The sequence below is a fragment of the Pipra filicauda genome, unplaced genomic scaffold (assembly GCF_003945595.2).
Source record: "Pipra filicauda isolate LSUMZ 115617 unplaced genomic scaffold, ASM394559v2 scaffold137_size4652046_pilon, whole genome shotgun sequence".
Classification (NCBI taxonomy): domain Eukaryota; kingdom Metazoa; phylum Chordata; class Aves; order Passeriformes; family Pipridae; genus Pipra; species Pipra filicauda.
Window position 1 is genome coordinate 2,689,310 of NW_024103851.1, and position 27,344 is coordinate 2,716,653.

General features: G+C 40.8%; 1 protein-coding gene across 5 annotated transcripts in view; it reads right to left on the reverse strand.

The window, feature by feature from the left end:
- Positions 1 to 7,958: 7,958 nt before the first annotated feature.
- HECW1 (HECT, C2 and WW domain containing E3 ubiquitin protein ligase 1) overlaps positions 7,959 to 27,344 on the reverse strand; it is a 259,900-nt gene continuing 240,514 nt past the window's right edge. For 4 of the 5 annotated variants that reach the window (XM_039378406.1, XM_039378403.1, XM_039378405.1 and 1 more), the window contains 4 exons: positions 23,955 to 24,101; positions 22,452 to 22,566; positions 21,018 to 21,216; positions 7,959 to 13,019 (listed from right to left, as the gene is read on the reverse strand). In XM_039378406.1, coding sequence (XP_039234340.1) covers positions 12,908 to 13,019; positions 21,018 to 21,216; positions 22,452 to 22,566; positions 23,955 to 24,101 — 573 coding nt within the window. In that variant the 3' untranslated portion in view covers positions 7,959 to 12,907. The remainder of the gene's footprint in view (positions 13,020 to 21,017; positions 21,217 to 22,451; positions 22,567 to 23,954; positions 24,102 to 27,344) is intronic. The other variant, XM_039378402.1, reaches the window with a different exon arrangement.

The following is a 27,344-nucleotide window of genomic DNA, read 5'->3' on the forward strand; positions in this document are numbered from 1 at the left end:
GTTGAGTGTCTGAGGGGACCTCTGCCTCTCTTCGTATCTGTGATGTCTTCGTGTCACAGCAGGTCGCGGGAGGCGATCCTCCCCCTCTACTCGGCCCCGGTGGGGCCGCATCTGGAGTGCCTGTCAGGTTCTGGGCTCCTCGGTACAAGAAAGACAAGGAGCTACTGGAGAGGGTCCAGCGGAGGGCCACAAAGATGAGCAACAGGAGCACCTCTCTTACGGGGAAAGACTGTAGAAGCTGGGCCTCTTTAGTCTAGAGAAGAGAGGATTGAGAGGGGATCTCATTAATGCACGTAAATAACTCAAAGGTGGGTGCCAAGAGGATGACGCCAGACTCTTCCCAGTGGTGCCCAGTGATAGGACAAGAACCAGTGGCCATAAATTAAAACACAAGAAGTTTCACCTGAGCATGAGGAAGAACTTTCCATCGAGGGTGGCAGAGCACTGGAACAGGCTGCCCAGGGAGGTTGTGGAGTCTCCCTCTCTGAAGACATTCAAAACTCACCTGGAAGTGTTCCTGTGTCACAAGCTCCAGGTGACCCTGCCTTGGCAGGGGAGCTGGGCTGGATGATCTCCAGAGGCCCCTTCCAACACTAACAGTTCTGTATTTCTGTGATCTGCCTGGCCCAGGACCTCACTCTGTGGGCAATCAGGTGTGCCCCAAGGGAGTGGCAAGGCAGGAGTGTAAAGCCTGAGGTGAAACTGCAGGAACCAGAGGTAAAGGGCATGGCCATGTGGGGAATCTGGGCTCGGATCTTGCACTGAGGAGCAAGAGTGGTGGAAGGCAAGGAGACAATTGGCAGCAGCAGCTCTGCAGGGGCCAAATGCACCCGAGCTCACCTGATGAAGCCTTGGCCCCTGCGGTGCCTGAGGCATGAACCTCAGTTAAGCCTTTCCCACAGCTGGGGTGTGCTGAGCACTTCTCCTCCATGCATGCCTGAGATCCAGGTGTCCCTTTGAGGTGTGCAGGAATTGCCTCCCAGTCATCTGTTTGTGCAGGCTGGTGGGAATTGCCTCATGGATTTGGCATGAGCCTAACTGGAAAAGGCTTGAGAAAAGGGTGTGCTCTGCTCACTTCTCAAGCTCTTCACCATCCAGCTCACTTCATGTGCGTGTTCAAAGGACCTGTTCTGTGTGGCCATCATTTATCGAGGCAGTGCTGTGGCATTTGTCTCCATTAAGGGCACAGAATCTCCTGCCAACATCCAGAGCACCAAGGAGAAAAGACTAATGAGGGAACAGCTAAAGATTCAGTCCAAACCTGGGTCATTGATCAGGGACTGAAAAACAATCCCTGAAAAGGCATTTTGCTGGAATTCCCTCATTAATTTACTGCCAAATCTGATTTGCAGAAAAAAGTAGAAACATAGTATCATAGAATGGTTTGGGATGGAAGGGACCTTAAAGGTCATCTAGTTCCAACACCCCTGCCATGGACAGGGATACCTTTCACTAGACTAGATTGCTCAGAGCTTCATCCAGCCTGGCCTTGAACACTTCCAGGGATGGGGCATCTTGTAACTTCTCTGGACAACTTGTTCTAGTGCCTCATCACCCTCACCGTAAAGAATTTCTCCCTAATATCTGATGTAAACCTACTCTCAGTTTGAAGCCATTCCCTCTTTTCCTGTCACTACTTGCTCTTGTAAAAAGTCTCTCTCTAGCTTTCTTGTAGCCTCTTGAAGCCTCTTTTCCAGGCTGAACAATCCTAATTCTCTTAGCCTTTCCTTATAGGAGAGGCGCTCCATCCTTCTAATCATCTATACTTTAGGAATAAATTCCAGAACCAGTATATAGAGTAATGGACAGTTCAAGATTTACGGTATCATGTGCTTTCCATTCAAAAAGTTGCTAAAGTTGTAGCAGAGCCAGGCTGTTACTACTGAACAATAAAATCTGGATTAAACAGAGGTTATGAAATTGTTACATCTGAAAATACATATCAGTGGCATTTACTATGGAGAAGAGGTTGTTGCCTGACAAATATATTAGATCTTACAAGTATGTTAATCCTAAATGAAGGTTTCAGATACTTAATTCTTGTGATATTTTCTACTTCTTTACTTACTTTCACAATCACATTTTTCTGGGGGGGACCCTGCAAAAAATTTAGGAAAATGAGTGTAATTACTGACTCTGAAATATGAACAGACCTTCCTCAAAATACTTTGGGATATTTAGGTTTCCATGGCTATATTTTAAAATGAATTCTAAGTTTTAGATTATTAAATGCCTTTAAAAATCTAGCAATTTGTGCTATTGGGCTTAGGAAGAATTATCCACAGAATACAAACAATCCAACGCCCCTGCAATAAGCGGGGACATCTTCAACTAGATCAGGTAGCTCAGAACCCCATTCAATCTGACCTCAAATGTTTCCAGGGATAGAGTATCTACCACCTCTCTTGGCAACATGTACCAGTGTTTTACCATCCTTATTGTAAAAATTTTCTTCCTTATCTTTATTCTAAATTGACCTTCCTTCAGTTTAAAACCATTATGCATCATTCTACCACAGCACATCCTGCTAAATTTTTTGTCCCCATCTTTCCTGTAGACCCCCTTCAAATATTGAAAGGTTGCAATAATTTCTCCCTGGTGCCTTCTCCTCTCCAGGCTGAACAGCCCCAACTCTACCATCCTTACTTTATAGGAGAGGTGCTCCAGCCCTCTGAACATCTTTGTGGCCTCCTCTAGACTTGCTGCAACAGGTCTGTGTTAAGAGTCCCCAGAGTTGGATGTAGAACTCCAGTGGGGTCTCATGAGGGCATAGCAGAGGAGCAGAATTCCCTCTCTCATCCAGCTGGGCATGCTGCTTTTGATGCAGCCCAGGATGTGTTTGGCTTTCTGGGCTGCATGTTACTGGCTCACATCCAGCCCCTCATCCACCAGCAGCCCCAAGTCCTTCTCAGCAGGGCTGCTTTCGATCCCCTCATCCCCCAGCCTGTATTGATACTGGGGTTTGCCCTGACCCAGGTTAAGGACTTTGCATTTAGCCTTGTTAAACCTCATGAGATTCTCAAGGGCCCAGTTCTAAAGCTTGCTCGGGTCCTTCTGGGTGGCATCCCATCCTTCAGGTATGGCAACTGCACCCCTCAGCTTGGTGTCATCTGCAAATTTGCCGAGGGTGCACTTGATCCCTTTGTCTGTGTCATTAATGAAGATATTAAATAACACTGGTCCCAGTACAGACCCCTGCAGGACACCACTTGTCACTGATGTCCACTGTGACTCTGAGCCATTGACCACTACCCTCTGGATGCAACCATCCAACCAATTTCTTATCCATCTAACAGTCCCCCTATTGAATCCATCTCTCTCTAATCTAGAGAGAGAGATGCTGTGGGGGACCTTGTCAAAGCCTTTACAGAAGTCCAGATAAATGACATCTGTAGCCCTTCCCTTGTCCACTGATGTAGTCACCCCAGCATAGAAGGCCATTTGTTGGGTCAGGAAGGACTTGTCCTTGGCAAAGCTGTGCTGGCTGTCTCAAATCTTCTCCCACTTTACTATGCACCATAGAGCAGACTATGTTATTCCTAGTTGTACCAGAATATTGTGGAGCTGATACGTCCTGTATTAATGTAAATTTTCCCTCTAGAAAGGATAAACATAAGCTTTATAACTCACTGTAGTTTCACCTGTGCATTAAAACAGCACTGATTTTAGACTTAAATACTGCAGCATAAACTTAAATGTGCTATCTACACAGGGAGAAATATGTGTGGATATGAACAATGCTTGATTTACTTAGAGACAAGCTAACAGACATATTTAGGCTGGTTACTGTCATACGTTACCTGCTAGTAAAATGTATATGCTTTTTCTCTGTTGTTTGGATATTCGGCTTCTATCACTGAAATATTATTAGCCTGCTGTATGCTCAGTTGCACTCAGATGGCATAGCAAACAGTGATTCCTGCTGGTACAGGTAACATTAACTGTTTTACACTTCCATATGTTTTTTTTTTCTGGCAGTAGCATCCAAGGAATTCATTCTCATGAGCTGTGTTTGGCCTGCAAGCTAAGCAGCAGGAGGTGAGGTGGAAGGCACCACCACAGTATTCTGTTTAAAACAAAGTCCTTTTCAGTTTATATCTGCATGCACTGGAGTCAAAGAGTGATTTCTATATTCCCCTGAAGAGGTGGATCAAAAATGTTGCATAGGGACATAAGCTTTGTTCAGTTTTATCAGTCTGACTCCAGCCTCATCATTACAAGACATTTCTCTTCTCAACATGTATGTATTCAGGCAGCTTGTGCATGATGGAGAAGTTACCCAAAGTAATCATCATCATCATCATCACGATCATCATCATGGTCCATTTATAACAGAAATATGAAATCTTACCATCCGTAGCTCAGCACACATAAGACTGTTTTTCAGGTGCTAAATTCATCCTTTCAACTTCTGTAATGGTAGATCTTCTGTGGCTGGAATTTCTGCAGGCTGCTGAAGTTCCATTATGAAGTTAGTTATTTTTCACTGAAGCTACTTATTTCTTGATGTGGTGGTTTTACCTATGAGGCAACAGGAAGAGTACACATTCCTCACCTGAGGTGTTTTGCTCCTGTATTCTTTAAATGCCTCTTGTCATCATGTAAAAGCACTTACACAAGAATTCTGAGTACCCAGCACCACTGAAAAACAGTCTTGCCACACTTTTGTACAAATGGAGGTTTCTGACCAGCTGCAACAAAAAAAGTGTTACTAATCTACTCTTTTCTAATTTAAGGAAGGAAAGCACAGCTCCACTAAGTGGCAGCAGTAGGCATCATTACTGCCAGCTTCATTGAATTATTTTTATATTTGTGAGAGGTTTAATATAAACTAGTACTCATGTCACAATAATATTTATTCCTCTTTTTTACTCATAGGGTTTGATTTCATAATTTCCAAGACAGATGAATAAACTTGTGCTTAGGAAACCTAAGAGTAATCTTTCCAAATACTCTCACAAGTTCATATTTTGCAGAAATTCTCATTTGAATATCAATTTTACATTTAATAATATTAATTTACCAGTTGGAAAACACATCATAGAGGTCCCCACGCTTTATGCTGGTGCTCCTCAGGTCAGTTTCAGCTTCTCTGCAGTGTCCAGGCAGTCCCAAACACTGATTCACCTTTCACAGATTAGGGAAACTATATTTTACAAAATCCAAGATGCATCACTACTTATTTTATGGCTTTGTCCAGAGCACAAAGATAAACTGTTTCAGTCTGTACATTAGGAGGACTAAAATATGTAGTTGAAGCACAATGATAATGTTCAAAAGTCATGTTGTGGGCTTTACATACCATAGAAGCAGGGGCTGAATTCTAAGGTCCCAGTTCTGTTAATCAATGCATGGATAACTAGAGCTGTTAACTTACATGCTTAAAGCAGGGAAGTTTATATTCAATTGCCAAAGATGCCAAGGCTGTCAGTAAACATATCCTCGCACACTGTAAGTATAATCTTTTATAGTAATCTCTATTACTGATTTCAGCCATTCTTGAAAAGTCACTGATCAGATTTAGTACTGACATACCTAAGAGGTACTGCAGTCAAATCACAGCTTGTAACACAGCTCCTAAGGAGATTCCAGTGCTGCCCCAGCTGCATTCCTGAAAATCTGTTACCTAAACAAGGTGACTCCGTGTGGCACGCTGGTTAGGAAGCTATACTGCTTTGTCTACAGAGAGAACCATTAAGTGCGGAAAACAGAAAATAGGAGCGTATGTAATTTATTTTTGTATGCTGTTTTGATTTTGGAAAACCATCATTAGGAAATCACACCCAGCAACAATTTTTCAATTGCTCTCTGCGGTCAATTTCAAAACTGACTGAACAGATTTTCAGTGTCACACCAGGGTATTTACAGCACTTTTTTCTTACTACTGATTTATTTTGTAAGTGGGAAAAAAGAATAACCCAAACCAGTACTCTATTTTCATACTGAAAGATTTAAAAAGGGTCCCCAAAGTGTCCTCTTCACAGAAGGAAAGGAAGGTGACCTCAGTGCTAACTATTGCTTATCATTGACACAGAGAACTCCCCCATGCAGCTCCACTATCTTCTGGTACCATAGGAGTTAATTAATTATATGAAATCCTACATGCCAGCAAAGAAAAAAAACATCATTAGTTGCATATTTTGTGCTTTCCAGTGACTTCTGTTCTATTCAACCTCAAAAAGCTGTAACATGGCACTGTGGGGATGAGCTTCATTTACACTAGAGTTGAAACTATAAACCTGCTTTACATCAAAGCCTAACATAATAAGAACCAGGGCTTGTATTTCAGGCAGAATAATGTATTGGGGGTTTTTCTTCAAAATTTAGTTCCAAGAGGGTAGGAACTAAACAAACAAAGCCACACACTCTTCATCTTGATAAATTCATGAAAGGTATTTTCAGTCAAAATTGATTTTCAACTTTACCAGAATTAAATTAAAAAATAATAAAAGAGTGTGGCTTTGCAGCTCAAGGAGGATTTATGATTAGAGGAGACTCAGCAGATCCTTTGTGGCTTTGTTCTCTAGATGTGACAGCTATTGTCCAGTCTGGCCTCTTGTACAAGAATGAACATCAGGCTGCAAAAGGATTTATTGTCCATTGTAGGTAAAAACTATGACACTGCTACCACAGGGATGGAAGGGATTATTATTGCTTTGTAATATTCTATAGGATTATGGAGTTTTGTTACCATGCCAAGAGAGACATCTGATGTACACATGGAGCATTCAGGTGGGCTGCTGCTCTTTTTTAATGGAAATTCAGTAATTGGAATAGAATGGGTTCTGGTAAAGGGCATAATTCCAGCCACATACACAGATCACCGCTGCAGAAACCGACACCTCTGATGCACCCTAATGATCAGCAACTCATCTCACTGCTTTTTATTAAATATTGATTTTCCCTTCCTTTATACGTGAACAATTCAGAGAAATCTAGCTTAGTGTCACAAATGGCCTCTCCCTCACTTCTTCCTCACACACATGCACAATCACACAAACAAGTTTTGAACAAAGTCTGTGCTGAGATCTGGATTTTTGAGCATGTGCATGGGCAGGTGCTGCTCTTGCCACCACCACCATCACCCCTGCCACAGGAGAGCCAGCAATGGCCTGGGGCTTGTGGACCTGTGCTCCTCCACACAGGATGAAAGGCAGTGCTAACTGCAGAGGGTCTCTCACCAGTTCTCACAGTCACATTTGCTACTGATTTGTCCTGTGCAAGATATGCTTACCATTTCTGTTGGAGCGTCTTCCACGGATTTATATTTTCCCTCATAAAAACTGTGTCTCGTGTTTAAGCTTTCCCATCCTTCACATTGTACCATAATCCCTCATAGGGTGCTGTTTGTGTAAGAAAACAGGTATGGTCAGCAAGGTGTCTGCTGATGGTGTATCTGAGGCGTGTTAATCTATCCTGGAATGTGTTAATGAAACATGCCTGAGATATTACAGTGACGAGCAGGAGAGAAAAGGGTGTGACACACTGAGATGCCAGAGCATCTTGCTATGTATTTGCTGTCAACACTTATGCAGACCCAGCATATGCTATTAAGAAATCATTGCACTTGCATTTCATACATGTAATGCAGTAATTATATCTAGAAGCAAGGTATGCGTAAGCAGCATATACATTTCCTTTGTCTCTCTGTTTGACCAGACATTTTCCACAGTGAGGAATAAGCTCACAGGCTCTCAAAGCAGGACTGGCCTTAGGGTAGTCTAGGAGAGTATGGGGGCACTGGTTATGCACACTTATGTGGAAAACCTCAAGTTTTAGACGTGTACCCTGAGAAATTGAATAAAAGCAGTGGAAGGGCCTGAATGCAATGGTCAGAAAGGATATGATCCTGGAACCGCAGTTCCTGAAATGAGTGGACTTTGACCAATGCCAGTCTCCACCCACTCTAACATACATCCTCTACAAAATAATTTATTTGTAATAGACAGTCCACACAATGCCATAACAAAGTGATTTTATTGACATTCCTCTATAGTGATATGGTTGAATAGAAAGCACAGCCTGAGTATCATGTGACATTTTTCTGTCAATATAAGCAAAATCAGTCCAGTAATGAGGACCTTTCCTGCCATTGACTTTATGTAGTCTTTAACAAAAACCATAACAGACATTTCTGTTAGATAAAGTGGAAGCTGCAGGGAATTTGGTTAATGGTACAATATTTACTATACTTAGTAACTACTATCTACAGGCATCTGTTTTTCTACTAGAACAAAGGACCTACATGACTCACTAGAGAGAAAGTAGCAATCCAATCTTTTGGACCTTGTGATAACTGGAAAACCTATCCCAGATTTAGTATATTGCAGTAATTTTATCTTTCAATAATGAACACTGAGGTACAGCAAGAATAATAAAAAAGCACCGCATTTGTTGTAGAAAGATCTGTTGGTCTGCACTGGACTGAAAGTGTTTAATCTTGACTGGGAAGCCCTATTAATATTACTACGGAGACAGGGCAAATATTATTTCAACAGAAATTAAAAAAATCTCCAGTCAAATTTGTCCTTCTGAAATTCCATAGACTGTCACAGGATTAATTGTGAAGGACGAGTTTAACTCGTCCCCTGTGCGCTTATATTTTAGCTTATTTCAGATTTGATTTTCATGTTCAAATTTAGTATCCTATTGTTTCCAACTAGAGGTATGTCAACTCTTTGTTACAGTGAAACTAGAATAACAAAACACAAACCCAACAAACACCCCCCTCCCCACAGGCTGTCTCTCAGACTAGACTATGAACTTAAACCTCAGCTACAGTCCATTGAAAAGTTCACTGGCACTTGAGCAAACTGGGTGAAAAAAGTCCCCTGTGTCAGATTTGTACAAAACTCATGATTTCTCCATTAGGTGTTAGATGTAGTTTGGACCACTCACTTCTTTCCTTGTCATAGCCATGGGTCTCCCTGGAATACAAAAGTCAAGTTTTGAATATGCACAGCCACATGACTGAAACTGAAAGCTCATGTAATGCATCGCAGACCGAATTGACAGCATTTGGTAATGCTGTTAACAATAACACTTGTTTTCACTGGATCAAATCCTGCATAGCTGATGTGGTTGAACAGTCAGTGAGACTACCTCAAGGTGGAAGACCTACTGGTGATCTAAAATACCTGTTTTCATTCTCTTATCTTCAGATCAATGTAGGGCAACAGGATTTCATAAAAAGAAATATCCCCTTCCCTCCCTCTACCATTAATACTATCATGACAACCACTCAGAAACATATAGACCCTCTGAAAACATACAAGTTGTCAATATTCATTGCTCCCATCAAAAACTAGAATTCACAAAAGCTGTCAGATTGCCTCTTTCATTTTTCATTTACATTTTAAAAATCTATTGATGTTGATGACATACCTAATCTAGCCACCATGATATCTAGTCACCACCATGTTTAAATGGAACTGAGGTTTAAAGAGCTCAGAAGATTTTTTTACTGTGAATCTGCCCTATGGAATATCTTCTGGTCTTTCCCGTGGGGAAACAATGAAACCAGAATTTCTGTAATCAACAGTTGGTGTTTAACAAATGAAAACGCAGACTTGGGGAGTGAGTATCAGCATTTGAATCACAAGATGAACAAGGAAGGGTATATGTCTTGCATATGCATAACAACAACGAAGTCAACGAATTGCTTAATGGGCAGGTTAAATAACAGGCCAGGGGAGATAGGTTCCACCCTCTGTCCTGTTAGCACCATTCACTGCCTCACTCCAACATCACGACACCACTTAGATGCATGGCTTCCCCTTACTCCAGGCTGGGACTGGATGCTGCCCATGGTATGACACAATGAAAAGAGAAGCATCGACCTGGATATCCTGGAGTCTGAAAACCTGTTAGGGTAGGGCATTTGGGAAGAGAGAGGGATAGGACTGGAATGGTAGAATACCAGAACAGCCGAGTATGTAATTTTCTTTTTCTTTGTTTTATGAAAACAGCCAATTGTCTCTATTCCTGGCTTTAGATCCAAAAAACTTGCGAGGAAGTCTGCATGACTTCGTCAACTTAGAAAGCAACCTTTTAAAAATATTAGGCTGTGGGCTTGAAAAACAGCTTGGATCAAGGATTTTGATGGGAAGTAGCTGGCTGTGCTGCATGTTTCTCAGAGCAGGAATACAAAGTGCTCGAGATGGCATCTGCCAAACATAATCTATTTTACATAATCTAGCAAGTGTCAGAACATGTCATGAAGAAGAATTTTAGAAGAAAGCTTTCCATATTTCAACCAATGGGGTTTGATGCTGTCTCTGAAATACAAACATCTTTTATTATGCTACAAAAAATAGTTTCACTTTTTCTTAATAAAATATAGTTTTAAAATACGTAAAAAAATTCAACTATACAGCATTGTAAAGATTGGATTTTTTTTTTTACTTTTTTTTTTTTTACTTTTTTACTATGTTAATGAGACAGCTTTTGATTTTCTCTGGCCAAACATGGACCAACCACCTGGATGCTTCTCTTTCTTTTCTTCTAATGTTGGAAGGCATCCAACATTTGACATAGTGCAGGTAACTATAACACATCACCAGGAATAAATTAAGAACCATACAGGAATCACTGGATTTTGGGGCTCAGAGGTGAAGAAGCAGAAATTGGAAGATTTCACGTTCAGTCTTTCCTGGTGTCACTTGTTCTGATGGAATTTATGTGCATATGACAGATGCTCTCAGAAAAACGCTAAGTTTTCCATCTCTCCTGAGCAGTTGGGCTGGTCATGTGAAATAGATGCCTGAGAGCTCATTTATGGAAATACTAAACATCATTTTTGGTGTGTGGTACAGTGAAGCTGGCCTGTAGCTGCAGCCTCCCTCTGCAATTGTAAAATGATTACTCAATAAGAACAGTAACAGCATACTATAAAATAGATTCTCAGTAAAAGCCATACATTAAATTAGTATAAAAGTGGCAGAAATATCACAGAAATTGAATGAATGGGGCAATTTAAATATTTTTTAATGTATCATTGACAAAAGCTATTATTTCTGCTTAGAAATGTTTTGGGGTCCATCATCTTTCAAATACCTGTTGTTCTAAGAATAAAAGCAGGAGAATGATCTAAAACTCTCAGATGCAGTTTTTCAAGTGAGATGAGATTCTGTACAGCCACCATAAAACTATGCAAGAAAGCAGTGTCCAATCTTTTTCTCTGAAGAGAAAACTTAGATGTGTTAGACCTTACGCTAATCTCCTCATTTTACAATTTGCTGAAGCATAGTTAACACAAAGCTACCAGTAACAAGCCCCCGAGGGGGTGTGGTATTTCATGTGAGCTGCTAGACACCATGATGTTACCTTCTCACTTACCTTCACAAGGCTCTCTGTTCGTATTTCACGCATCCTTTAACATATTTAGTGTCAGAAGATACTCGTATTTCCTTTTCCCAGTCAAGACAAACACTTTCAATCTGAGATTAGTCTTGGAAAACAATGGCAGCAAAGATTAATAAATAGAACATAATCAGAGCAGTGAGGTTGACTGTAAGAGCCTCAGCAGAATTCATCCGAAGACAATCTTACTGCTGTTTTGCTTTTGTTGCCTGGATTCAGAGTTGGAATGCAAAATACACCAAACTGAAGTGGGTTATGTCTGTAGTAACAAGAGCTGGATTTTTAGTTTAGTGGTATCTAGCATGACTGGAGGGCCTTTGGGCTTCCTCCAAGAGGAAGTGCAACAAAGTCTTAACGCACAGAGAGTTACAGTCCTCTTCATCCCTGACAAACACCCTCAATCAATGCAGCTTCTTATCTGACAGACCCTAGATGAAAACATTTTGTCTACAACCAACCACTCTTGAGGATATGGAGAATTCCACTGAACAAGAAAAGAAAAAAGACAGAACCGAAAACAACCCCCACCAACCACAGATTAGCCCAGCCTGACAGAAAATAAATGGCTTCTGACACAGGGGATGGGATTGTCTAGACTTCTCATTTGGAAAGGAGCATTTTCAACATCAGAAAACAAAGATCTGGTAAACAGAACCCAAGAGTATTCATAAGAGTAGAACATTCTTCTTACTTCCCCTTTTCCTTGTCATATACAATACTAAGGTAAGGGAGCCTTGTCCTTTATGCTACATAATAAAACATCCTTCTTGAATGTGCACAACCTTGTGCTTCTTGTGTGGTAAACATTACAATGGAGATGCCCCTCCCAATATATCTGAAGTGCAAGTTCTCTCCAGCACTGGCAAGCAACAATCATAACAATCGCTGTTATGCTTTTTGCATTGCATTACAGGTTGGGTTTTTTTAATTTTTGAAGGTCATATCTGCACCATGTATCTGTGCCAGTTCCAGCTGATGCAACTGATCATGAGTTCGTATATAAAAATTTCAGTTTTCCTCACAGATGTCTCTCAGATGGACAATACACACAGGGAAAATAAGGATGGATGAAGATATATTTGACCAGCTCCTAGTACTGGATTCAACAGTTAAGAAGATGGGCTGTGAATTGATTTTAGAAGATGTGGGTATATAAAAGCTTGGAATGTTTGATGAGGTTTTTTTTTATTTTTTAATCAACGCAGGTGGAAGTAAACATTTATTAACATTTGGTCAAGTGTAGTGTAACTTGCATTTGTATTTTCATTGTTATTAATGGAGGTATGTAGAGATATACAGAAACCTTGAGACAGTTGTTTTTCTATTGCATACAGACTAGCAGTCCATTGGAAACAGAGGATGAAAGCATGAAGGTTAGATCGTAGAGGGTAGCAGTTCTTCATGCACAGCTTTTGTTAATCTTGATTTTTTTGTTGTTGTTTTGTTTTGTTTTCAAAAATAAAAACATGGGAAACCAAGATCAAATGATGGTGGACAGGAAACGTGACATCATCAGCCATAAAAACACCAGAAGTGCCTGAACCCCTCATTCAAGTCCAAAGGTGCTAGTTTCTTCAACAGCTGTCAGCAGCTTTTCATACAGCATAGAATATGAGGGGTAAGGTGGAAGATCCAAACGGTTGAAACATGTATGTGCCCTGCAAAAGGAAAATATGCTACATGTTAAGTTTAATCTAAAATCTTGAGAAAATAATAACTGAGAAAACTTGATCCTACTGAGACTCAAAACATTCAACTTCACTTAAGAGAGAGAAAAATAAATCCCAACTATTAAAGGAAAATCTTTGAATTACACCAAAATATGAGATGCTGAAATGTATGTGCACTTACACATAAATATTTCATAAAGAAGATACAAGCTAAGTATCAATGTAACATCATTCTCTGATATCCCTGTTTTAGATGCTGCAGGGATCTTGTAGGGATCTTGATGGAGAAGAATGCTGGAGGTCACTGAGGAGCTGGGGTCTAGGCCCTGATAGAGGGAAAACTTCACTACTATAATTTGAGTTGTTTTGTGATTTTTTTACAAAAAATGGAATTGAGCTGTACATCCAACACAAGCAGCCAGTAAGTTTTGCATCAGTGGATAAGGATAATGTGATGGACTATACTGACAGAATGGGCTCAGCATGTGTTTGCAAGTGAGGCAGGGCTGACTGGTAAAAGACCATTCAGGGATCTGCTAACTGAAGAAGGAAGGCTGCTGAAAATGTTCCTGCAAGTCAGCTGTTGGCCATCTGCTCTAAGTCTGGCCTTTCAATGTTATTTATTTGCAGTAGCCAAGACAAAAGCAAAACACTTTGTGCAGAGCAAGCTGCAAACTTGATGACCATCTCTTCCCCTGGTTTTACCATTATATTTACCCTCCATTACATTTACATTGGCAGCACCTTCAAAGGAAGCTGTGGAATGGGTTCCATGAAAGCCTCCACCTTGTTGCAGCTTTTCTGGCAGCAGCAATCAGACCCAGAGGCAGATTACACTTCACTGTGTGAGGTGCTACACAAATGTGGAGTAAAGAAACAGTCTCTGCCCCAACAGTTCAGCCATTTCAACTGACAGAAAAACTGTAGAGCTTGTTCAACAAACGGGGATGAAGAGGCACCTTTTCATTAAAAGAGTTCAAGTTTTTTCAGGCAGCTTAGAGTTTTACATGATGCTAGCAATATCTCTATTTCCTCTTGCTCGCTTGACAAATGTGACTTGACAGAACTGCGCAGGAGGAAATGTAGCCTCAATGACTAATGATGTCTGAACTTCTCGGCCTGAGTATTTTTAGGAGCCATGAAGTTGTTTTACTTCTAGCTTTCTTATCTCATACTTTAATTCAATGCTATTTCTTCAAAACTGATGCAGCAGAGCTATCTTGGAGAAAACTACTTGAAACTGTGCTAGTCATCTCTTAGGCCACCCACAAAGTGGGAAAAACATAATACTAGAAGATGGGCTGGCCTGAGACTTGTAGATTCACAGGGAGAGTTTTATCAAGCACCAGTGATGAATCATTAAAAACAATCAGGCAACTGAAATAGCCAGAGGCAAGTAATCTTCACTGCATCACAGAACTTCAATTAGGAGAGCTTTTACCATCCTTTTTCCCCTTCTGAATGAAGATTTGTTAGCTGGTCACTCTCAGAGAGAGTACAATAAACACAAAATTTGTGGAAACGAGCTGGGAACACTTGAGTTAGTGAAAAAGGAACATTAATAAAGCCATTACTCAATCCATCTCTTGAAATTAAACATGGCAGCCCATGTGCATTATCCATGAGTAGCACTGCACTGTTTATTGTTTATCTCAGCCATCTTATGGCAGCATAAGTTGTTTCTACAATCCATTGCCAATACATATCAACCACTGGGAGTTAATTAACTGAAGGATTCTTGTAGTCCATTCAGAACATGTCTATCACAGGCAAGACAGCACCATGCAAAGACAGCCAGTCTTGAGGGGCTCAGCTGCCTGGCTCCAGAACTGGAAGCAGCATAGCCATGGTGGCTCAGGTGTGGATTCTGCTAATGTAACTTTGCAGAATCTGAAGATATCTGTATGGTACTTAACCATGGCACATTTAACTGTTTGAGACAACAGCATCTCAGACGTTGCTGTTGCGCATCCTATCGTGTGGTGCAGACATATCCACAGCCACTGACTCTGATGTTTACGTCTTGCAGACATTCATCTTGACAGATCATCATCCATTTCATTTCATGCTGATTATGAAACAACCTTGCAATGCTGTTGACTTCTAGTTATCCTTGACCTAGGCAAACTCAGAAAAAAGATAATTCTTTGTCTTAATATGAGGTTTGCAGAAGTGGACTCTTCTATGGAAGGTCTCAAGCAAATTACTGTGGGGAGAAACTATTACAAAGAAAGGGAAAAAAGTTAACGTTTCTAGAAACACTGAAGCATTTTGCCAAGCAACACTCTCACGTTCACCACTTAAGCAACTTTACAGAAAAAACCCCTTTCATTCTAAAAAATGTCATCAAATTAATTAATGAAAAATTATTTTCAGGAGTTCGATTCGGGTTAGGTTTACACTTCTACCTACTTATGGTGCAAACCACAATATATTGCTAAAGGCAAAGCCTGAGTTCAAATTCTGGTTTGTGAAACTAATATGGATCTACTGCAGCTTCAGTGATGCCTGTGAAGCCCACCCAATCTTACAAAAAGATAATTATGTGCAAAACTGTCTATTTTACATTCAGCAATGGGCCTAATTGCTTCTTTGCTGCAAAGGTTGTATCTACTCGTGTAACTGCACAATATACTCTGCTTCACCTGAAATGAGAGAGAAGGTTGACTGGGACTCCTTCTCATTCAGCTTTCCCTCTCTCCTCAGTATTGCTGTGCATACTGCCTTTGGCTCTTGCAACTGAAAGCTGAAACATTTATTTTCCAAACTGGACTAAAGCTAAATTGCTCAGTCTCTAGTATGTCACATCATATGCTGTGTGATAAAGCAGTACACAGGGCAATTAAGAATCAACAACATTTTCCATAATATTTTCCACTGTTGCCTAACTGTGCCCTGTCCACTAAAGGGGTAAATTACTCCTGAACCACGTTGCCCTCCTACTACTCATCCCAGTGAGGGTGTCTACAGTAAGCATAATTCAGGGGACACTTGCTACATATATCGGGGTGAAAACATTACATCAGGAGTGCAAGAAACAGTCACAGCAATAAGAAAATATTTCTTCCCTTGATTAAGCCTCCTACCACATAAGCCTGGTGACATTTGAGAGGGTGTTCAGGGAGTGAGAGGTCTGGAATAAGAATTAGATTGGTAAGAGCTTTTATGGGAAGGATTCTGGCTTCTCTAGAAGAAAATGGAAGATAAAGTCATGTAAACCAACTCTGACCCTCATATGCCCTCATCCTCCAGTAAGTAAAGCAGTAAATGGACCACTTAAAATTTCATTCCTCTTGGCAGACTGTGTTTATTGCTTAAAGTAGTTATGGTGGGCTTGAACCTTTAATCTTGCTCACTGTTCACAGTACTGTGCTATTTCTCTTCTAAGAATTCTCTCTAAAAATTATAAGCTTTTAAGACTTTTGCATTCTTCTTTTCTTTGTCACTTCCTTTATTCCCCATAAAGATGAGAATCTAAAGGTAGTAAAAGTGGGCACAGAACCCCTTAATTATAGCTTGAACTCTTCAACTAAAATAAGACTCGCATTCTAACATAAACATGCCTGTCAGGCACAAACTGGGCAGCTCTCCTTTTCACCTTGCCTTCTTTAGATGAACCCACAACCCCCTCTTTGATCAACCTCAGGACCCACAGGTAGCAATTTTTGTTCCTTTTGACTTATTTGCTGTCTGGGAACCAGTGCTTAATAGATGAATGTAGATTTGTAGATAATATTCCTGTTTTATGTGAGAAAAGAGGACACAGAAGAGGGATGAAAGATAAGGAAAAAGAAAAGACAGCAAAGCCCATGCACCCAGTCCACTGGGGAAGAAGGAAATTTTGAGAATAAAATTCTTTGTAGTCCCATACAATCTGTCTTAGCTGCTATATGGGATTCTGTGGTGATTAAATACTTGATCATCTAACAGAGAGGGACAGAATTCTCTTACAAAAGTTCAGATATTTACTAGCACTGGTAATTTGTATCATATATAACATGCATTACTGTGCTGAATGAATATCTCTTCTGCTGAAAGGGTAGTTGCAGCTCAGCACTGTTGGGAAAAGTGACCTCATTGTGTCAGATGTGATTATTTGAATCACTGCAATACGTTCTGAGGTCCTTACCTAATTGACACTCAAACAGACATAACCTTGGAGCTGATAGGAGTTTTTGCCAGGTGAGGAGCACAACCGGAAGATGGGGCAGTGGCATTTGTAGGCACTGAACACTTTTGTGACTGAGAATTTTAAAAGAGGGAACTGTTGCCTCCTATAGCTGTAGTAGAAAGCACTGCCAGTTCTTTGTACAGCTTTGTTTTGGGCTGGGAGTTCCAATCCCACATCAGATGAAGCTATGATGTCCCAGCTAGAAAACCAGTTCATTAATGTTTGGTGGGTAACAAAAAATCAGTTCTTACAGAACTACTGCTAAAACTACTAGTTCAGTCTAAAATACCTGCATGACCCAGGAAAGGTGAAGAGAGGCTTCCTGCTTCAGAAGAGTCTATAGCTGGAAGAATTCTAAAACCATCTCTACTCAGGCAACAGTTACAAGAAGTAAAACATGTAACTTCTTTATTTTGGGGCAAAAGTTTGCATATTAGATAGGGAGAGTAAAACTCAACTGTGATGAATACGATTGAACCTGTTATTTCATATGACCTGTTATTTCATATTCATATGTTTGGAAGAAACCCTGCTGAAGATTTACACTGACAGATCTGCAGACTGACTGCTGGCAGTCTCCTTGGGACCTGCTTCAGGGTCATTGTCTGGAGGTTTGGGATTAAAGCAGCGTCTCTGAGCTGTATTGTGCCTCAACTTTCTAACATGTGTGGTCTCAAAAGTAAATATAGATAGGAATAATGTGTCTGGCACACATGCACACCACAGAAATAAGATACAAGTGTTATCTTACTCTTAGAGGAACACATTACACCACAATTACCCTGTTCATGGCAGGGGAACTGGTACCGATGAACAAACCCACCAATTTAGAATGAAGTTAATGGATTCTTAGCCTTCCTGAAAAAGTCTTTCTTACCCTCAGTGCTTTCAAGAAGCACTCCTAAGTGTCATGTATTAGTGGTTATTCTTTGAAAAGTGTTGCATTTTAGAAACTTACACCATGCCTCTTTTCTGGGAGTGCCATGTTGTTGCCGCAAGTGCAAAAGCATAGGTGGTTTAGGTATTACATTAGGTATTGCATCTTTGCCCACTATAAGCAAATGGTAGTTGCATGCTCCATTGCCAGAGTGTAAGGACAGGATGCAAGGGAGGTTCACCTAACTACTTCAGCCATCTGGAGCAGAAGCAAGGGAATACAGAAAGAGGCCTGGACTCTCCTTGGAGAGCTAAAAGTTCTCAATGCTTTGTAAAACAATTGAAAACTGAAAGGCCAGACTAACCTATCCCCAGTGACTATCTACCTGGATGTCAAGAAAGCCAAATACATCAGCTTCCATAATATCTTTCAACACATTGCATTTATTGAGTCACAGACTAAGAACTAAGGCCACTAGAACAACTATGCATAAGCACATAAGCAACTAAATTTGATGATTTCTAAGACATGAGAAAGCTGGTGGTTTTTTTCCTAGGACTTTGAAAACATGGAGTGACTCTCACTGCGAAACTGTAGGAATTGTTGAAGTGAGGAGGGAATTTGTTGTGGTTTACTGTAAACAGCTAAAGTTAGTTACATTCACATCACAGGGCCCAAAAGGCCTACAGGATATGACATATGTTTTTTAGCCTCTAAGTCTAAGTAAGTACAAAAATCTAAATAAACATGAGCAAACCATAAACAGGCATATAAAAAAAGTTTTAAGTAATACTCATTTAGTTGCTTAACTAAGGATTTAGGGAACCTCCAGGCTTAGCCTGTGTGTTTTATGTTATTTCTTAACACCGTGTATACTTGGCAGCAGCCCATAATTTTATAAAATGCAGGCAATAATTCATGGTGATCAAGCTGTGTTTATTCCCCAGGAGCAAGTGTTGTTTCTTTTTCCTCTGGCTGAAATGAATGCAGAGCTCTAAGACTTCCAAACGTTGCTACCAACTTTCACCTGGAAAAGAGGTCTCTCTCAGGGAGAGCAACAAGTTCGGTGATCAGCAGACAAACATAAAATCGTTAAAGTGGATATCTCGGGGCTAACTGAATCTAGTTCATAAGTAATGCCTAGGTTCACAAAGAAAGTTAAGCAGAGCAGAAAGAGGCCAATTACCTTTTCAGAACTTGACGGGTCAGCCCAGGGCATGTTCTGTGCACGTGCCAAGGTCCACCCTCCCCTCTCACCCCTTTCCACCCCAGAAGGAGTGCAAAGAGAGCTCTGCAGAAATGCTGCACAAGTCTGTGACTGCTAGTTGCTGACTGTCAACAGGCAGGAATGCCCTCATTAAGCTCTGAACCTCTTAGATAGAACCAGGCTATATATATTCTGCAAATGAGGATCCAGACTATGCATAGCAAACTCGCTTTCAGGCTTTCTTTCCACATTGCTGGCTGAAGCTGGGAGTCATCTCACTGACCTTACATGTTTTCGTTTGTTTTTAAATCTAGCTTTCATGTAGGCTCTAGTTCTCCATATTGTCTCTATAGAGTCTTTGTGGTAGATGGACATAAATCAGAATGTACCAGGTGTGACTCAGCTTAACAATTTTAAAAATCTGTGTTCAGGTGGGATGAACTGTTCCTTAAAAACACTTATTTTCCTGTTCCTAACTTTAGAGGGAGTCCACATAAGATGTCAGCTCCGAATGCCTGGTGATATAGTGCCCTGGTCCAGTTCCTGCATCTCCCCACTGAATAAACATGGGCTTGAGCATGGACTAAGAGGGTGATCAGATTTGGAATTTGCCTCTCTGGAGGACTCTGGAAGTTTACTCAAGTTCACGTCTTATAGCATGTTTCTGGGTAAACAACATGGACAGCAAGTAACGAGAAAACTGGACCAGACCCTTTGTTAAGTGATTGTCTGAATACATTTCCAAGGTCTGCGCATAGAGATTTTTGCTCTGTGCCATGGAAGTGACCTCCTTTGGACTGCAGCTGAAAGCAAATGATAGGAGCAGGGAGACGCCATCCTTTGGAGGGCAGATGTGATGTAAAAGGGCCATGTAGCAAAAGTGTCTCAGAGGTGCTGAAATGCTGTGTAATGTCAATGGGGCAGAGCCTCAGGCAACTGTAAGGACATTCAAGAAAAGGTGACTCACTTCAGTGAGGAAGGATGAGTGCTGGTCACTCATGAAGTGGTGAGGCAGAACTCAGAGCTGAATGTATCGCTGGCTGTGCCAGGGCTCTCTTGGGTGGCCTTAAGCAAGTCAAACCACCCCTCTGTGCCCCTGTCCCTTTGTTCCAAAAAGGAAGATGACCCCTCCTTTGGGAAGCACTGCCAAGTCTGTTGATTCTGTATGACATTATAACTCATTTGCTCCTAGTTGGCTGACTGAACTAGATGTAACAAATTGGATATTATCACCACAGGGTCTGATATCCTGTCACTAAGATTCTTCATTATGTAAAAGGGGAACCATCAGAGCAAATGAAGGGATTATGCTCAGGTCTCCAGCCAAAACTCAGAGACAGATTTTGGCTTCACGTCTCTGTAAATTCACAAGTATTTTTACTAGTACTCTGGAAGTAAGGGGATCAGAATCAGTAGACACGTTCCTGCTGGTCTGGATTTGTTCTAGAATCAAAATAAGAGAACTAGGTTTGGATCTATGGAAATCTTTATCTTAACCATTTCCAAGGATTCCAACTAGTTTAAATCGAGCATGTAAATCAAAAAAGGTAGCAAAAGAAAACACTTTTCTCTGAATATAATTACAGAACAAACTGATAATTGTTTCTTTGTTGGTTTTTTTTTAGGTGTCCTTACTGCATTCATTATCTTTCACTGGCAGAGAGATGCAACAAGGTACCAGGCCTATCTTTCTCACAGCAATTCTGGTACAAACTCCCAGCTGGGACATACCTTGGGAGGGAGGTTATTTTCCCCCATTTCTCTATACAGAAGCGCCGTAGCCCGTTGCTTCCTCGGAGAGCAGCAAAGCCCTCGTATGGCACGCTGGATGTTCCTGTGACGAACTGTAACAGCCGGAGCCTCTGCTCGTTGTTAAATCTCTCCACTGCTGCCCAGAACCACCGTATTACTATGTGTCCATCATGGTAACCTAAACCAAGAAGCAAGAGAAATTAAAATCGCGCCCTCCTCAGTGGGAAGTGCAACACTGAAATATGTTCCTACTGGCATGGGTCAGAAGATCTACTTAAAAGATCATGACCTAACAATATATCTTGTTCTTCTTGAGCAATAGGTCCCAGGTTCCATTTTGTCCTGGCTGTGGATATTATAATATTACTAATTAATTTCAAACCCTGAAACTCAAATATATATTTGAGGTACACTAGCCTCTCACAAATCCTTTGGCAAGAACTGGTGTTACATGCATGAGATATTAAAGACCAATTGCAATATGCCACACAGTGTGAGTCTTAACAACTTAACAATTTCTCATTCCCAAATAAATTCTCTTTTGGATCGCAGTGGTGTTTGACATATGGAGAGGAGTTTGCTGCCACAAGCCCTTCCCTGGCAAACTTCCCACCTGAGGGGCTCTGTGCCTTGGTTTGTGCTAGTGAAAGCCAGCATAAACCCAGGCTGAATCTGTTTCAACAGCTAAAGAGAAAAAAAGTAGGAGAATAACTTTGGGGATCAGCTGTGCTTGTGGTAAGCTGTGTATTTCAAGGTAACACAAAGGCTGGGCAGTGAGCAGCAAAGACTGAAACCTTGTATTTCAGGGGAGGATATGTCAGCCTCAGGGACTTTCCATTTGTGGTGCAGAACTGGTGGATTTTACACTTATCCATCATCCAAGACAGGCTGGATAAATCATACTCAATGTTTAAAGCAAAACCAGGCCAAGCAGTAGAGAAGTGATATAGTTTACATTAAGAGGGGACATTCAAGCAAGATCTGTATGTTGTTGAAGTGTAACTGGGAACTATGAAATTCAGCTCTTGATTTCAGCTCCCTGCTGAAGCCAAGAGGACTTGTGAAACTACTTTCAGTGAAGCCAGGAGTTCATTCACAGTCATCTAAGTAACTTTTAGATCTAATACTGCAAATCCCTTTCAGTCCTTAATAGTCAAAACTCCTGCTAAGTCTGTAGGAATTGAATGGATAAAATCTGGATAGAAACAGCAGAAGCAATTTCAGTACTATTACACCTGTTGATCCAAACCTGACATCTTATTTGTTTTATTTCATGAGTTATTCTTCACAATAACTCTCTGAACAAAATAAGGGCATTTTTCTTAGGAAAGACAGAAGGAAAAGATGGACCAAGTCTTTCATGTTTTAGACTGAACCAGTCAAGATATTAGTAAACATGAGCAGGCAGTTTACCTCCACGATATTCTGTGTTGTTCCGCCAGTCATTGAGATCTATTTCTGCAGTGCCAGCTATCACCAGTTCCAGTTCTCTGGCATCAAAAACAGAGACGAGCCTGGAGTCTACAACCTAGAACAAAAAACACTTGTAAGCACAGTTTCAGATGGGAAATAAAGCAGATGCAAAGTCTCATAAACCTATAGCTCTGATGGCCAGCTGTTTATTGTGACGAAGTCTGCAAGCTGACAGCTAACTTCCACTTCTCTGCTGATAAATCTGTGCTCTTCTTCAGGGAGCCTACTGATGAAGGGAGTCTGTTCAATGAGCTGCAAACAACCACCACACATGAGATTTGGCCAGAATGAAACAATAAAAGTGACAGGACATAATCTGTGCAGAACATTTTTCATTCTTACATTCATTCTGACAAGTGATTTTGATAAAGCCTGGATTTGTAATATGGACAACTTATTTTGTATTTGTTTCACACTGGAATTTGATTACTATTGTGTGGGAGTGCCCTCAGGTCTTCATCCACTGAAGATGCAGCTAAGGTTCACTTCCTTCATTGTGTGAAACCAAAAGCTTTAATGGCCTGTAACATTCACAGGGAGAAAAAGGTAGCTAACTATACGCACATGTTGTAAACTGCATGGAATCACTCAGCCAACCCCTTTCCACAGAAAAGGGCTGACCAAGTCTATGCAGCCACAAAGCCACCCTCACTGACTTCCACTGCCAGTAAATTTGTCGGTGCATGACTGCTTAGCCCCATTAGTAATAGTATTATTCTGCATGTCCATTATATGCTGTTTCATTTTCCAGGCTTGCCATTCTTCCAGTTTGTTTCCCTCTTTGAGACAGACCTCAACTTCTACTTAGATAGCTGCCAGGGCCAGGGCAAGATACATGTTTGCATATGATTCATGAGGGGCAAGAATAGGTGACTGCATGGGCTGGTCAGCAAAGCCACAGCTTTTCACCCAGTCCTTGTAGCAGCTCTGCCAGAAGGATGTTCTCAGATCCAGGTCTTCAGCAAAGATAAATGAGGAAAATCCAGGGACAACAAAGGAACAGCATCCATGAATACCAGCCAGATAACAGCTTGGACTGCACTCAAGGACCAATTTTGTTGGAATGAATTCCTAAAGATACAGTGTGTTCTACCAGCTTCTCATCAAAGTATAGAGTTTTCACAATCTTCCTTTGTTACACAACAGGGTAGAACAAAATTTGCAAATGACTACTTCTCTTACTTTGTGAATGGAAAGCAATGTCCTTCTTAGCTCTTGATCATAATGCTTTATTATATTCAGAGTACACATTTCTTTCCTTTCTTCCTTAATGCTAAACAAGCCATACATATACAAGGTCTCCATCTCTACAGATCCACAAATCCTTGCTGTTGTGTCTGTTCAGCTCTTTCCTAGGGTCCCGATGAAGCACCATTTAACCATGGGTGTAATCTCATTCAGATGAGAAATGGAAGATCGTGGGAGCATCGTTTTGTTACTTACTTCATAGAAGCCACGGACCAGGGCCTCTGTTTGCTGAACCACTCCTCGTTCCACTCGCCACTTAACCATCCTCTCGATGTACTCTTTTTTGTTCTTTTCTGTCACTGCTGTATTTGCCCCTCCAGATTTCAACTCTCTCTCTGTCACCTGCAGAACAAAGATAAACAGTGGTGTAGCAATGTATGGATCATATTGTGTTTTAAGCTCAAGGCTATCTAAGCAATGGTACAGGAAACAACAGGCAAGGATGGACAGTCTTGGAATAGGCAGACTGCTCCACTAACTGGAAGAGATATCTACTTGTGTCTTAGGCAACAAGCATTACCTTCCCCAAGTGCTAGTAAAAGTGTTTACTCAGAAATTCCAATAGTCAAAGAAATTATCATAAAATGAATACTCCCAGTACACTACCTAAAACAAGACCTGTACAGCAGCCTTGCACAGAAAACAAATAGTCACTGTGAGATTCAGATTTTTGTATCAGCCATCCAAACCTGAGAAGTGTTTGTACTGTAAATAATTTTTTTTTAAATCAAGAGCTAAAGCATTTCATTGCATTTTAATGGTTAATTTAATTGGCTTGAGTTACTAAGACTTGAGATTGAGAAGGGATTTAAGGAATCAATCTGGATTCCATTCAGCAAGCACATACTCCTTCTCCCATGTGACAGAAAATAATATTTATCTTCCAATTAGTTTCACATTCAATTCAGTGGGTTTAAAAGGAAGAATGTTTTGGTCTCCTCTTCAGTTTTCTGCTGCTATAACAATGATGTCTAGCACAGATAGTAAATGGAGCTGCACAAATACATATTCATTATTAGTATTATTTATATTATTATCTATTTATTAGCCCAACAGACAGCACAGACAGTATTTAGGTCACTTTACTTGAGGGACCTGTTATAATATTATGAATTAAGGAAACATTGAATGAGTCATCTAATCTGCAGCTTTGCTGAGAAACAGCAAGAACAAGTAAGGTTGGATGGAATGAGTCAGGAATTCTTAGCTGGTTCAGGTTAAATTCCCAAATGTAAATCACTGCATCACCATTATACAAGCAATGCTGCATTATCCAGAGGATAAGACTCTGGCCCAGCTGCCATGTTACAACATGTATTCTTCAAGGCTGCGTGGCAATAAGATACATCTGGAAAACCAAAGACTAAACGTTGTCTGGCTTTAAGCACAGCTGTAAGTCTCCTGCAAGATCTCCCACAAACATCTAGACAAGCTGGTCATTTCTTCAACTTCTCATTATCCATATGAATTCAAATACAAGTAGTTCCCTAGAACTGGAGGCCTGCAATCAGTGTCCGTATTTTTCCTTTCTTGTTCATAGAAGTATTAACCACAGCTGTGAGCTAGAATTCAGAATCAGGTTTCAGAGTAGCAAGGAGACATTTCAAACTATCTAGCTCATCCCTTTTACCTGACTGGAGCAATAGCCAGGGCTCAAGTCAGGCTGTATCCCCATACAGAGTTCAGAGACAGGCCTAAAAGAACACTTTCTACTAGGTAAAAGCATGAGAAACTACTTTGAGTCACAAGTAACTGACACCTCTCTCTGTGTCTTATAAGTGAAATTCTCAAATTAGCATTCAGTCCCCACCAGTAAAAATGTGCCATGCTCGATTTGACATCGTATCTTTGCTATTACAGGAGTGTTCTGGGTTCCAGTATGCAAAAAGGCTGTAATTAATTCTAATTAAGAAAGTCCAAAAAAACCGATTTGGCCTGGAAGGCTTAAAAGCTCAATACACATCAGAGATGAGACAAGAGAGAAAAAATGACAGAAGCAGTGACTGGTCCAGAGTAAAGTCATTGTGGAAGCAGACAAAAGGCTTGTGACCCATCTACCATACAGCTTCTCAAAGAGTCAGTATTTCTTGTTTCCCTTACCCAGCCTTGGAAATCCAGCTTCCCAAATATTAGCAGAGCTCCCACTGTGATGTACACTTGCACGTGTATCCAGCAAAGCAATGCTCAGATGGCATTTAAGTGCTCAGATACTCTTGGCGTGCAAGAATTTCCAACTGGGATCCATCTGTGAGCATAAAATGTGACTGAGATTTCTTTGTTATTTTGCTGTTAGCACTTAGCAAACTTTAGAAGGGGGAAATTCTCACTTTCCCTTTGGACTCTTGGATTCTGACAGTTGTAATTCACAGTGAGAACCATTTTTTAACTCATCATTAGTTCTAGCAAGGTTAGTGTCTAGTACATATGAAATAAAGTACTAGACAACATGTGAACTGGAATCAAAATCTGGCTTTTAGTGTTCTTTTGCTTTCATACCACAGCATCTACAACAGATTATGATTTTTTTCTATTCTCTTTGGAGTGCCATCTTCCCCAACAGACTCCTATCTAATTGTCTAGCTCTTTCCTTTGGGGAAAGTATAACAAGTAATTAGTGTCAAATGTTACCTTCAGATGCATCAGGGCAACTCAGGTTGAGATTCTTATTCAACTTTATAGTCTTCCAATGTAAATATAAACTTGTCTCATCTGTCTCTGTGAGTAGGTCTGTGTGTTTCTCTCTGTCTTTTTGTATTAGTCTTATGTGGCCATACCTTCCAGGGAAACCGCTGTACTGTCAGTTCAATGTCATATAAGCTCTCAGCTCCATGGAAAAACCCTGCATCTGAGTCTGGGAAAAACAGTGTTATTGTTCCTACAGAGGCTTCCTACATCAATTCTTCGGCCCCATCCTTTGCATTTCATCTACCCTTAACTCTGCTCATCCTTAGCGACCTTGCACTATATGCGGACTAAATTCAGTTTTGAATATGCCCCCTGAAGCCTTGCTTGCTTTCTGTTACTTTCTAGCTTATAGCTGAGCAGCCCTTTTGCAGGGCCAGAATTCCTCCCCTCAGAAACTAGCCTAACTGTCCTCTAGCTCACAGAACTACTCTAGCTTTGTGCAAACTCCTCCTGGCAATCTTCTTTTGGAGCAGTAAAAGCCATTCTCTGTATATTCCATCTAATCTCTCTGCTCCCTTTGATGCTGTGTGTCTGTTTCTTACACAAGTTAACTCCATTCCTTGAGCTTCTGCAGTGCTTGGTGAGCGTGGCTCTTCAGCCTCCCTAGTTTTCAGCATCACCTTGGAGGTCCTTAATCTTATTCTGAATGTTGCTTTGGGTCTCGTGAAGGTTTTCCAGAGACAGTTATAATCTAGCATGAGTTGCAACAGCAAAGAGCACCAGGCCCTCAGTGCAAGCCAAAGAATCCCAGAGGAGACACCTATTCTGGTTGCCAGACTTAAGTGCTGCACTCTATTTAAGGCTGTAGTTCCCCAGATTAGTCAGGTTACAATGACTAAGGTAGAGCTGAGTTGTAGAAAGCATAATAAATGGATGTACATACCAAGTTGTTAAGCAGGT